General features: G+C 40.8%; 1 protein-coding gene across 3 annotated transcripts in view; it reads left to right on the top strand.

The window, feature by feature from the left end:
* The window catches only part of SH2B3 (SH2B adaptor protein 3), a 515,189-nt gene that overhangs the window by 104,902 nt on the left and 396,199 nt on the right, over window positions 1-14,088 (top strand). For all 3 annotated transcript variants that reach the window (XM_078667464.1, XM_078667466.1, XM_078667465.1), the window contains exons 2-3: window positions 1,443-1,532; window positions 10,239-11,041. In XM_078667464.1, the coding sequence (XP_078523590.1) occupies window positions 10,265-11,041 (777 nt within the window). In that variant the 5' untranslated portion in view covers window positions 1,443-1,532; window positions 10,239-10,264. The remainder of the gene's footprint in view (window positions 1-1,442; window positions 1,533-10,238; window positions 11,042-14,088) is intronic.

The following is a 14,088-nucleotide window of genomic DNA, read 5'->3' as shown; positions in this document are numbered from 1 at the left end:
AAGTCCTGCACCACCACCACCACCTTATGAAATCTAAGGGTTTTGGAACTTTTCCATGTCCAGTCTAGCAAATGCTAATTGGGGGAACTAGGCCCAGCACAGGAAGCAGAGTATGTCTGCCATCTTGGTTACAGCCACCCTTCCAAACAGACCGGAGATTAACAGTTTCTCCTGCTTGTTTGTGTCATTAACATTTTTTACTTGACATTTACATAGCCTTGTATAACTATAGTATGTCTAAAATGCAAATATTGTACCCTGTGCATCACCCAATGAAGCCTCTAATGTCCCTTCTGTTCCTTAGCGTCCAGCTTTGGTAGATTTTAGTTCATATTGTTGGTTTCTTCAGTGCCAGGAACCCACTAGTGTCAAAACCCCTTAAGATACACCAATAAAATAACTTCTCAAAGCAGGTATTCTTAGAAACATTCACAACAGCCCGTGTAAAGCTCTATGCAGTAACTGGCATTTTCTTTTTTACTTATTGCTGTTCTCTGAAGAGTTATAACACATTGGATTAATATAGTTGATTACCGTGACTTGTTTCACAAAGAGCCTAGACCTGGATACTGGATAGATACAGTGTCATACTGACATGGGAGCAAAGTGGTGTCAATACCCACAGGAAATGTTATCCTGCAACAGTGTACCCACGGTTTTCATCACAGATTTGTACAAATTGTGCTCAGTTGGGGGGTGGGCGGGGGGGGGGGGGGGGGAGGTTGTCTTCGCACCTGCAATTTTCTCGAGTTCTAATCTAAATGACATTCTACTGGCAAAACAGGCATTCAGGGGAGTCATATTGTAAAATTGGTCAGAAAGACTATTCCCACAGTTAAGTAAGACCGTTTGATTTTACGAAATTTCTATAATGTACTTACTTACAGAGGCTTTCAGTTAGTCTTTTGTTTATTGGCCTTCTATTGGTCACATTTTAAGCCTGCCCACTACAACATGCAGCATAAGTCAGTGGGTCAGCCAATTTCAGCCACTGGCTAATTTCACTGTGAGTGACCACATTTCCGCTTTCTCAAGGAGCACATCCACATACAAATTAATTCCCATACAATCTGAGTGTTTTGAGAGCCAACCAATATTTTCCCTTTTATCCAATGCTGTGCTTAAAAAAAAAAATTGTTACCCAAACAAGCAGTGACCGAGACAAAAGGCTGCCAACCAATGCAAGGCCTATTGGCTTTGCCAATGCTTTTCCCCCATTGGGAACCCTAATCTGGCACATGCAACAGACTCAGTGCTGTGCATAAACCATATTTCTGTGGGTTTAGCCCCAAACTTCACTGTGGAACTCAGGAATAGGCACGTAAGCCCAAGGTTTATAAAGAACTTTGTGATGTGACCATATTTGCACACTTATGTTTGCTGTTAGGCCTCTCTCTGAGAATTTTCTTTAATTTTGTGTGCCTGAATTTTCTTTGTTAAAGGTACCCAAGAGGAAGAAAGTGTGTTCTTTCAAACGTATTTGGGAAATCAAGATGCGTCAGAACATTTCAACTATGAATGAAATATAAAAGGTAAGTTAAAGCTGCGATTCACTCTATTAATTTAATAGAATATGCTTACTTTATTTATTTTTAGAAATCTTTGCATTTGGGCTCCAGTGCACCTCTTCACAAAACTATAGTGTTGCATGCAGTACTTAGCCTGCAGTTTGGTAGTAAAAAATACTTCAAGGCCTATTCTTTAATGCCAAAAGCCATGGGGATGGGGTTGTTGCCCAGGCTAGACAAATGAGATTCCATTTTCCCTTTGCCAGCTGTGTTACATCGTTTGTAAACCACTAGAGAGGAACTAACTATGTACTTCTTTTGGGTTAATTCACAGTTTTCAGCTCCTTTGCTATGGTTTTGAGGGGAGGCACAAACGATTCTATGGAATCTTGGTGAGCTGTATGTGAGGGTGGCACTTTACACCCATAAAAGGATTTGCTTGTCTCCTTCAAATTCAAGCTGGGGCGCAGGTCTGCTGTACCAACCAGGTTCATCCTGACCAAAGATGTTACCTTCTGACTTGGTCCTTTCAGCTCCAGTCCACATCAGAAGTACACTTCTAAAGGGGAGGCACTTAGTCTCACAGAGTGTAGTCAGAGGCAAACAGCAGGGTCCAGACTAGCCCCAGTTGCCACTGGACAGCTGCAGGAAAGGCCTCTTGTAGCTTGTTGTATGCCTGTAGCTTGAATAGGTAATCAGCCTTATGATCCTAGAGTTTTTGTCTTTGCCCTGGGTACACGAGGGAGCAGATCCAGTCGTTCAGAGCTTCTCTCCGGTCACAGATAGTAGGTCCAGTCCTCTTACGTTCTTCCTCCGGTTTAGCAGTATTCTGAAGTGGGTACCTGGAGTTGCCACATTTTTGCTTCACACTAGGTAGTGGGTTGGATTGACTCCTGGACATGCCCTAACCAATGGGGTAAACCTTCTCAGGCCTACCATACCCACTTTGGACATTTTCAAGATGACAGAAATCTTCAGCCACTTTAAACGCCTTGGGCAGTGGGGGTTGGGAGTGTGTGCGGAATGTATTAAGGTCATCCAAGTGTCCTGCCTCATCTAACATTAAAATCCAGTTTGAGGCAGCTGCTCCACCTACAATAAACCTAGAGACAGAAGCCTTGTAGGACAAAGGCAGGCTTCTTCAGCAACTAGATGGTGGATACACAAGAATTGTCTTGGCATCCTGTTGTCTTCTCTTTCATTTGTGCCCCAAGTGTTCTATGTTCTACTTTTTAATATCTATGTGTCGGACTTAGCTAGGGTTATTAAAAACTACCGGATGAGCCTTACCACATATGCCGACGACACCCAGTTGGTACTCGCCATTAAGAACGATGGAGAAGAGGTGGCGGCACGGTTCCAGGAAGGAATGTTGGCAATTAAGGAGTGGATGGCTGGAAACTGCTTAAGTCTTAACTCAGAGGAGACTGAGGTAATGATCTTTGGAAAGTTATCCCCATCGTGGTCTTCTGTCTGGTGGCCCCCCTTACTTGGAGCTCTGCCAACTCCTGTTCATAAAGTCAGGAATTTAGGAGTAATTTTTGATGAAAAGCTTAATTTTTCTAACCATGCTAATCAGATAGTATCCTCCGCATTTCACAAACTTAGACTCCTGAAAAAAATTCTGCCATTTCTTCCAGACAGCGCGAAGAAAACGGTGGTTAGCTCCTTGGTGCTTTCATCTTTGGATTATTGCAATGGACTATTTGTGAATGCTCAAGCTCGGGTGGTGGCCAAATTGCAACTAATCCAAAATGCAGCAGCAAGGTTACTGTCTGGCACCCCCAAATATAAACCCATTAAGCAGATAATCAGGAGCTACCACTGGCTAACTGTAAGAAACCGGATCAGATTTAAAACCTTATGCCTGACTTTTAAGGCATTACATGGTCTTGGCCCGGTGTTTCTTAAACAGAAACTTACACTATATCACCCTAACAGATCACTTAGATCGGAACATCTTCTCCAGCTGACGGTCCCACGAACTAGGACCGTCTCTTGGGGTGATAGATGCTTCACAAACACAGCTGCTAGACTGTGGAACACGCTCCAGATCGCGATAAGGTCTACCCCCTCACTGTTTCAGTTTAGAAAATTACTGAAAACCTGGCTGTTCGACCAATAACCTTTCCAATAACTGCACTTTTTTGAATCTTGATAATGCTCCTACCGGGACAATGAGTGTCATAGCGCCAAGACACCCACGGGTAAAAGTTGCGCTTTAAAAATTGTAAAAATAAATAAATAAATAAATAAATATGTAAAGGCAGCAGACTTACTGACCAGAATAAGACACTGTAGCGTCAAAATAAATCCTCACAGTCCCCACCCTCCATATTCTGTGTGGTTACAAGGCATCCTCTCTGCTCATTCAGATCAGCTTATTGTTTGCCCCTGGGTTGCATTTCACACGTAGTCCGGATAATTACTGTCTGAGAGTTGGCAGAGCATTATGCTAAATGGCTTTATAACTCTTCAGGCAGGTATAGGGTAATTTTCTAAAACTTACTTTTCCTTAGTCTTTGTTAAAAATCTGACATCCCCATTGAATGTAATTTTTTATACCTAATAAAAATATTTGTTTAATTCTTTTTCTAGCTAGACCTATTCCTGAGATACAGTATTTTTGGGAAAAATGCAGATCTCACTGTTAACTCTGTAAATTAGACTCTTTCAAAGAGGTCTGTCCACAATTATCCACATGTATAGTTTTTCTCAATCTTTAACTTCTTCCTAATTGTTAGTACGTTTCAGTTAACATTTCTGTTTACTCTGGCTTACATTTTCGTTCTGTTTCTATTGTGGCAAATGCTTGTTTTTTAGATTTTTGAATAGGTAGGTTTTGGTAGGAACTTTTGCAAGGCCCACCGTTGGAAAACTCAGTTATCAAGGCTTTGTCTTTCTTAATTAGTAAGTATTTTAAAAAATAGAACGATTGAACAAATCTGAGAAGCATACTGTGTTCATTGCAGCAGGTAACTGTATTCATATTTCTGCTCTTCCTAATCTCCAGTTGGGCGACCCAACGCCCTGTGTTGTTTCCACGCTGGAGTGTGTACCACTTTTTTTCATTTTATAATGATGTACTTTCCTGAATAACTATAATGTGGAGTTTCAAAAAAAGCCATGTTTCTATCGTACACATTTTTGGCATGTGGGGGAAGGACAGGAAATGCCACTGTAAAACTATAATTCTTATGGAATTGCCAGCAGTTCGCTGTCCATGTATTTTAGCTCTGAACATATGTCTGGAGCCACTGCATCATCCCATAGTACAATGATTGAGTTTTTCTGGATCTACTCTCTTTTCTCATCCCTGAACGCGACCTGCAAATGTGGAGTGCTGCAACAAACGCTTAAGGTTACCTTCAGAGAAGGGGGGGAGTGCATATGGCTCCTTTTCTTTGCCACCCCGTAGCATTCTTTCTCCATTTGACTTCTTAGATGAAGTTCTAGTTTTGTGTGTGAGGGCTGGCAAGAACTTTAAATTAAAATACGTGGCTTTCTTTTTAGCATCGTTCCCACTTGTGTTTAGAAAGAGAAGTATCTCAAGGAAGCTAGTATTAATGCAAAGCTATATACGCACCAAGCCATACACTGTGAAGTCCTGTGGTTTTTCAGAATAACGTCTTAATATGATTATTTTTTATTTGTTTTTATTATTGTTCCTGTTTTTTAAAAAAATCAAAAAAATTGTAGTCTTGTTATGAACATTGAAGAATGATGGTTCCAATTAAAGTGTGGTTTTCATCATTCATTTTAAGATTGAAACCTTATGGGGCCTGAAACCCTTCATTACTAGGACATGAGTACCTGGGAGTGTGAAGGCTGTGGTACCTTTCAACATAAAAGGTTCAGAACGGTGATACTCTGTTTCACTCCCCAAGTTAAACACTGGCAGTCCTCTGTCTTTCATTACTGATCTGAATATTTGAATGTGTTGGAGAACACTGGAAAGGAGGTAGAGAAAGAATTCCCTTCTTTGTGGAAAAAAAACGTCTTTGAACTGTATAGTTGCAGATTGTTTACTGAATCTTTCTTGTGCAGTTGTTTCTTGTGGTCGATGTTAACAGGTAAAGATACCTTCCAATTCTTAAGTTGCTTACTTTTGGGCCATGAAGACCTGGGTTCTAATCATGGCATTGGTACTTTTTATCAAGTGTAATTACTGGTAAAATAATTGCATCCTCCATTGCCTCAGTGTTTGAATAAACATAGTGTAAATAGGTCAAAGGTAAAACTGTCTTGTGCTGTCCATCATTGCCTATTGACATATTTACAAGACCCTGCAATGTGATCGCAAACAAAATCCACATACCTGGTGGTCCTATTTCAATGTAAAAGCTCTTTGTTAAGTGATCAGCTGTTTCTAAGGCTAGTTAGGGGTGTAGGAAATGCCAAATAATGCAATCTTCTGAGAACCGATAGAGAATTGCTTTTCATATTGTTTCTTCTCACACTAATTGCGTGCAGCTAGGGGGACCTGAAAAGCAAAAAAAATAAAATCATAAATCGATGTATCCTGGACTGTTTTAATTGATTTATGCCTATTGGGAACTAAAATTCCTAACTGTATACCTTGAGTCCAACACCTTACCCTACCGTAGCAGATTGATTACTGACTAACAATTCCCTGGATTAAAGATATACTTAGAAAAAAATCAATTTTAGCTTGTATTCTTCTTTTATCCACATTGAGATTTTTCCATGAGGAGAAATCCCACTCTTGGGCTTACTGAAAATATCTGGTGCTTTTTCATTCACTTTTTTCACTTTTACTGCTGCATTTTTTTTTTTTTTTACAATTAGTGTGAAGTGTTGAAACAGTGTGTAAAACGCTTTGGGAATATATAGGTACATAGGTTTGAACTCCGCAGGTCTTAACCTATTTCTAATAACCATTTCTTTGGAAATGCCCATGTTCCTAGCCTAACCGTCAATTTATGATTGCAGACTTTTTCAGGCACATGTGGGATTTAGGTTTGGAACATTCCGTGTTCTATTTGTGTAAATCAAGATTTTGACCCTAATGCAACTTTTCCCGTCATAAATAGAACTCAAGATTGGCTCCAATACATCAGTATTGTGTGAGTTACAAAGGTTATTTTATTTTATTTTTTTACACATTGCTTCAGTATGATTCTGGTGCAGAGAAAAAAACGAGTGCCAAACTGTGAGTAACAATTCTTTTTTTAGACTCTTGCTTCTTAGCCTGTTGTCCTTAAAATTAAGCAACTGCAAGTCTCAATAGAACCTGTGGTTGCATTAAGTGATTCAGTTATCTACAATTGTTGCAAATCATATTGCTTGAGAGCAGACGATCTACAAGCTTTTCCTTCCTACTTCTCTTAACCACTTGGCTGCTATGCGTTTTCCCCCCCGGTGCTGGGATTGCCCATTTTCCATTATTCATGACGAGCTGGGCTCGTCATGAGCGTGCGAGGAGGCTACACCATGACGAGCCCAGCTCGTCATGAGCGTGGAAGGGGTTAAAACGAAAGAGCTTTCTGTGACAGGAAAGGGGTATTCTATGCTGTGTAGGTGCGTGCTGAGCATGATATGTCTGCAAAAGTTAGTTGGTGTCTGGAATTTAATATTGCTGGTAAGTTGCATCAGTGGTTAGGGTTCAGAGTGACATCACCCACACTTTATGTTCTTCTTTCAGCAGCTTTTTATGTCCTGCATTATGACGATGGTATCCTATGCCAAGTTAACATGCGGCTATTACAAACCTACACCTTACATATGATTGAGGATTTAAAGGCCATTTTTGTTGTACAAATGTTCAGTTTTAGGCGGGTAATAATGGAGTTCCAAACTCTGATAAACACACCAAATGTGCTCATGCTTGGAACATGCATGGTGGGTCAGCATACTAAGGAATTCTATAGGTGAAGCCAAATGTGCCCAAGGCAAAAACTGAAAAGCTTCAGACACGAAGCGCCCTATGTTTCTGCTGACTATTATAGTCTCTGTCTGGAAGTGTCGAGGTCAAGCCAAATGTAACGTCTCCAGATCTTGGTCTTGTGAAAGTAAGAACTGGTAAATGGTTTATACCGTAGACCTTTGACAAGTAAGAGTAAAAGCCTAAACGTGGGATTGTTTTCTTGTATAGCATGTTGAGCCCAAACCAATCCGTCTATTTTTCCTTGCAATTTAAGACATAAATTATGACTTGCTAGCAGTGCAAAAAAGTATAATGGGCCTTTACACTTCTGTTCGCTTTTTATGGTCTAGCTTGGCAGCTGAGCCGTCGCCAGACAATTATGTTCGCATCACTCAAGAGTGGTTTTGGCTCACTTCGCCACCCCAGTTCAGACCCAGCCATATGCAAATCAGTCTTGACCTTGTGCCTGGGAACAGTCCAACCCGTACTGCCAAGTCAGGTCTTCCCTAGACCAGAAACGAGCATCCTGGGATCGGTTTCGGGGTAACACCCCTCATCAGCCAGGCTAGCTTGAATCCAGTGGCAAAGTGAGCAAGGGACCAAGTCTGGGCATATCCTGCCAACATAGAGCGAACAAAGCACAAGGAGATGCTGGATGGAGCTCTGAAACTTTTCAGACACTCACCCCCAATCACAGATATGGGTTGAATCCATCACCGTTCTTTAGCTCACTTTGCCACCCCAGTTCAGACCCAGCCATATGCAAATCATTGGCTGGGTCTAAATTGGGGTGGCATGGTGAGAAAACGAATGATGGATTAAAACCTAGATCTCTTGACTGGGGGTGAATGTATGATTTATTCAGCATTCTGTCCATCATTTGTTTGCGTAGCACTTTTCGCCCTAAGTTGGATGGGTATGCCAGACGTGGATCCCTTGCTCCCTGTGCCACTGGATTCAAGCTAGCCTGGCCGATGAGGGGTAATAGCATGAAACCAGTCCCAGGATGCTTGTTTCCGGTCCAGGGAGGACCTTGCTTGGCAGTTCTGGCTGGACTGTTCCCATAAAGAACAGGGTCAAGACTGATTTGCATATGGCTGGGTCTAAACTGGGGTGGCATGGTGAGCAAAAGAACAATGGATTTTAACCCAGATCTCTTGACTGGGGGTGATGGTCTGATTTATTCAGCATTTTGTCCATCATTTGTTTGTGTAGAACTTTTCACATTACAATACAACATTCCTCTAAAGCCAGACCTATTGGCATTGTCAGACCTTGTTTAAGAGTATAATGAATGAATGAATGCTAGAGTTTGTTTTTAGATTCCTGGTACTACCTCAATGTTGTTATTATATTACCTCAGTTGCAATTTGAGGTATTATCTTAGATTTAACTTTTTCCACACATAAATTGGAAATAATGAACAGTAATCACATTTTTGTGCTAGTTTTCTGTATTTTTGCTTAGAGGATTCCACACATACAGGTGATGTTATACAGCACTGTGAATGGAAAAAACACGCAGGCTAACTGAATTTCAATATTGCTGCAATACCACTGTCTTTTAACTAGGTATAATATGTTAAATGTGTCGTAATCAGAATATCACATTTCACACATTTTACATGCACTTTAAATGAAGGCCTTTGTGTGTTGCATTTTGAATAGCAAATGGCTTTTAAGTTGATATCTGTCTTTCCACGCCCTCACTTTGTGAAAAAATGTTATACACTGTGCTTTATCTAGATTATTAAGGGTTACTGTGGACGTTTGCGCTGCGTTGCATTTATTGAGTTGGACGTATTTGTCTCCTCCTTTTCCCTGGATAATATGACTTTTATAGTTTCTGAATTGGAGGCCTCCAGATCAGCCAAACATTTCTGATAACTGGAGGACTTGGACAGTTCCTAGTGAGCAGCATGTCCCCACAAGAGACATAATTTCAAAACAGTCCCTTATACACCAGTGTCTTAAATTGATGCAATGTATTTGTAGAGCACTACCTTCACCATTTGGTGACATCCTGGCACTAACGAAAGACAGGCTTTGCAGATGATTAAGTAGCTCACCCACTGACATGACCTTGGCCACAGGGATTTGACATTAACAAGGGAAAATATGTTTAAAAAAAACAAAAAACGAAGACATAATGATGTTCCTTAAGCCAGTTGGAAGAGCATGCCAAACTTCTTTCACCAGAACGAAAAAGGTCAAACTTATAATTTTTTCTCTCCAATTCTAGGACTAACCGTGAGTGAAGTTAAGTAGAACGTGCAGTTGATATGGTTTCTATTCATTCAGTACTAAATGGAATCGATCCATGCTTTCAGGACATTGACAAATATTAGTGTGTTGAAATTGCCTCTTTCATAGACTTGCAGCCAGTGTAGGGTCGGCAGGTTTTGCTACTGCACTTTGTTGCTATTTCAAGTATTTACGAGAGTGTGGTAGACACCGTTTGACTAATCAATCCTGGATAGCATTTGGGACTTCGCACCCAGAATGCAGCATTTGCTCTGTAGAGGGAATGCTCCTTTCAGGGTTCTTAGATGGAAAATCGCTCCCCGATTGTGGAAGTGGCCCATGATAAGACAATGCATGTTTATTAAACAGTAATAATATGCTTAGAATTACAGGGGCCGTGGGTGTGGAAACTGATAAAAAAAAAAAGTATTCACAATAAGGTTTGTTCTTCAAAAGAAGATCTCAGTAATGTCTCAAGAAGGAAATAATATTAATGACAAACAATTCCTTCTAGAACTGCTAAGGCTTGTTAGTAAAGGTGACAAGATTTGTAGAGAATGGGCAAAGCCTTCATTCATGATTGATTCTTCTTTATTTTAGCATCTGCGAATGTTCCTGTCACTGCAATGAATGGAGACACTATTTCACAAGAGACGTCCCCGCTTCCTCAGGGTTGGAATGAATTCTGTGAGCGGCATGCTATCACAACAGCCAAAGAGCTTGCAAAGCAGTACTGGCTGTTTGCCAAAGAAAACCCCCACCATGACATCCTGGCTGCCGAGAACGTCTCGGAGCAATTCACAGACCTCTTCCAGCAGTACTTCAAAAACGAGGTAAAAGAGGGATGTGCCATGGACAAGTGGCGATTCTTTCCTTTCAGTAAAGTACAAGATTACAGAGAAACTGGTAGAAAGGCCCCAGAGGAGTCTACAGGGACGGTTGCAGCCAAGGCAGAGGTTGAGTTGACAGTCCATACCGACCATTCGGAACTGATACCATCTGACATTGGTGGCCGCCGTTCACCCAAACGCTGTCGTTCTGATGAGCTTCCTACAGTCTCCCCCCAAGTCCCAGGGAGACAGCAGTCGCGCTTCAGCTGTTTGCGGCAGAGTTTTAGGAACTTTTTTCGCAGAAAAAGTTCAGACTCTAGCCATGCTGAAAACAACGAGGCAGAAGTAGACGAACCAACTTCGTGGCAGGGCCTGGCCAAAAGGGTTTTGCCTTGGACGCTTTTGCGAGATCATGCTTATGAAGTCCGGAAGGAAGGATATTTAAAATATGGGATGGTAGACGAGGCAAGCATGGACAATGGGGCTACCCTACAAAGATGTCGGTTGGTTTTGCGGAAAGTAGGGACTTCAGACAGCGAAGAGTACATATTGGAGCTGTTCGATCCTCCGAAGGTAAGTGTCCCTCATGCTACTGTTGTACTCTACTTGTTTTTCTAAGACTGATTAGCATTGTAATATGTTATGGAAAAGTGTTTAATTATTATTTGTATTGATGTTATAGGCTTGCTTTTTAAGAGGTGAAGAGTGATATGGTTGACATTTAAATCCTTCAGTGCTTCAATAGCTTGAATACTACAAGAATAGAGTACATGCTTCTTTAGTAGACATGATAGCGAAATACAGGGGTAGTGGTAAATGGATTCTTGTGATACTAAAAAAAGGAAGTCCTTCTTTGCAGAAGTCCTAGTAGATACATTGTACAGCTTACCCGTGTCTGTGTTGGGCTGGAAGTTAATATCTGAATTTGAAAATGCAACTGTGGGACTCCCAGTAGGAAAGGCTGCTTTGCATGAAAACCCTTGTAGTGTTTTTGTGTTATTTCAGTTGCTAGCTCAGTATGCAAACTGCTTTTTAACCATGCACACAATGTCTGCATTGATGTCCAACATTATTGCGCCACCCTGTCATTTACTTACAAACATATCCACTGAATCACTTCTATTTTTTTTCTTCTGTGCTGTGGATTTGCCCTGTAAATAGTCTGTCTAAAATATTCCTCCTATTTCCTCAAATAATGCAGCATCAGCTTTAATGTTTTTATGAAGTGGGTTTTATATTGATTTTGTTTATGAATTGATGTCTCAAATTGATTTCAGATATTCGCCGCTGTTATAACTACCTGAGTTTTCTGTGATCTAGAATCTTTTCCTGTTGCTCAAGGGTTGTCAAACTCTCTTCTTGATCCTAGAAAAGATGATTTCAAACTTTAGGGATAGAAGAGTGCATTTGCTTATTGACCGCCACCAGAAAAGCAGTACATGTTAAGCACCTTGCTCCTGGGCCAATAAAACGAACCACAACCTCTATCATAAAAAGTGACATATGATCAATGTAACGATGCACATAATGGGAATTACGACCTTAAGCAAAAAAAGGCGAAGCAGACCTACTTCTGCAGTCAAGGTTTCGAATCCACTCTCTGATATTTTACGAGTTTTTCTTGGAAACCTTAAAGGATCATGATTCATAGTTGTTAAAAGAAGTAGCGCCAAATTCTATCAAATACATCGTCCGTGAGTCTGAAGTTGGGTAATGGAAGACAGGTTTAGTATTTTACTCCTGTCATTCTGAACAACTCAAACCTGACCAAAATGAGCTACATCCTGAGAACAGTTAGGTAGAAACGTGGTACCCCTTGACCTGCCCAGAGGAAGATGGAATCTTGAAGCTCGTAGAGGAAGGGCAGGGTAGAGTTCACCACTTGTAGAACCTCGCTGTTAATCGGGATTCTGGTAACAGCACAATAAGGAAACAGTAACCCTACAGATGGTGGTTAACTCCCTACTCATGACTGGCCAAGGTGACTGTTCTTTTCGTTCTTTTTGACGTCTGAGATGGCATACTGCCTAGCCCTGCTCAGCACCCTCTCCATCTAAATGAGCTCTGACTCCTATATCCTGCAGTGAATGGCACCCGCCCCCTCCACCCAGTGAGTTGATACTGGCTAGTCCAGATGAACCCCTCCAGATGCTTCCCGGTGACTGGCAAGGACATGACACACCGCTCTCCTTGACCTCTGAAAGTTGTCTGACTGGTGCCTTTTCCATTACTCGTAGCCGTGATTTTGAAGGTCTATCTGAAGCAGATTCCACCCCTCTGACAAACACTGAAAAAGACTTGGAACAAGTGAAATCTTACCCACTTGGTCTAAGGCTAGCTAAGGAGAGACTAAAGTCAGCCAATTTATAAATATTATTTATTTATTTATTTATTTATAGGTTTTATATAGCACTAGCTCCACCCGAGGGTATCAGAGTGCTTCACATCAGTAATGGAAATAAACAAGAAAAACAATCATAGAACTGAACAAAACAGATTTATACAGGAGATCAGACAAAATAAAAAGGAAACCGTTTGGGGTATATGGAGGAAAAAATACATATGGGATAAACAGGAAACCCATTGAAAGAACCAACTTGTTGTTATAAATAGAAATGTTACAGTATGCCAAGAGGGAGTCAGTGGGCATAGAAGGGTGTGTGGGGGGTATAATGAGGAGGGAGGGTGAGGGGGGTAGGTGAGTGGGGGGGGTTGGCGGAGTTGCTTAAGGAAGGAGGGAGGGAAAGTAGTCAGAAAGGGGAAGAAATAGTTTTATTGAAGATGAATGATCAGTATACTTTTATTATCAATGTTACACTCACAATAGTGATTTTAAGGCATTTGTTCAGTGTTTCATCCTTATCCTCCACGTATCACATGATACCCACATTAACAATCCCATATGAATATAGGTTGGGCCATTTTATGGAACTTAATAATTTTCAAGTAGTGTATGATGCCACCTGTTGATAATGTCAAAAAACAAGAACAAATAAACTATCTAGTCTGATATATAATAACTGCAAAAAGTAGTGGTTGTAATCTACTTAAAACATGCATGATTCTTTTGAGTTCAGTTAAACGAACCTCAACCGGATGAAAGCATGTGCTATCCATTTGTTCCCACAAAACTTTTTAATCTCCCAATTTCCTACCTGAAGCCCGTTTTACATACCGCAAATTCCAGTTTTCTTATAGATTGCAGTTCCAAAATTCAAATTATGAAACATCATAATGGACAAGGGGTCTAATCTTTGGTTGAGACCCTACGGGTCTAAAGAGTCTGAACATGTATCTAAAATGACGTCGTTGGTCGTACTCCTACTGTTTAAAGAACTCACAAAGTATAATTGCTCTAAAATTCGATCATTTGCCACCACCGATAACCAAGTTTATTTAGAAGTATTTTAATTTTATATTCTGTCTTCCTCTCATATATACAAATCCCTACAAAGGTATTTTAGCAAGCGTTTTTTTTCCTACAGTGTTTACATGAAATTATATCTCTTTTACTATAATTCCTGCAATGGGAACAAATCCAAAGGGGTGTTCTCCCCGTTCTTTCACAATGTTACACTTTGTGGGCCGAGCGATTCTTTTGTGTTGTGGAAATGCCTCTT

The sequence above is a fragment of the Lissotriton helveticus genome, chromosome 11, assembly GCF_964261635.1.
Source record: "Lissotriton helveticus chromosome 11, aLisHel1.1, whole genome shotgun sequence".
In the NCBI taxonomy this organism is placed as follows: domain Eukaryota; kingdom Metazoa; phylum Chordata; class Amphibia; order Caudata; family Salamandridae; genus Lissotriton; species Lissotriton helveticus.
Note: the sequence above shows the minus strand (reverse complement) of the source record. Positions and strands in the feature narration are given on the sequence as shown.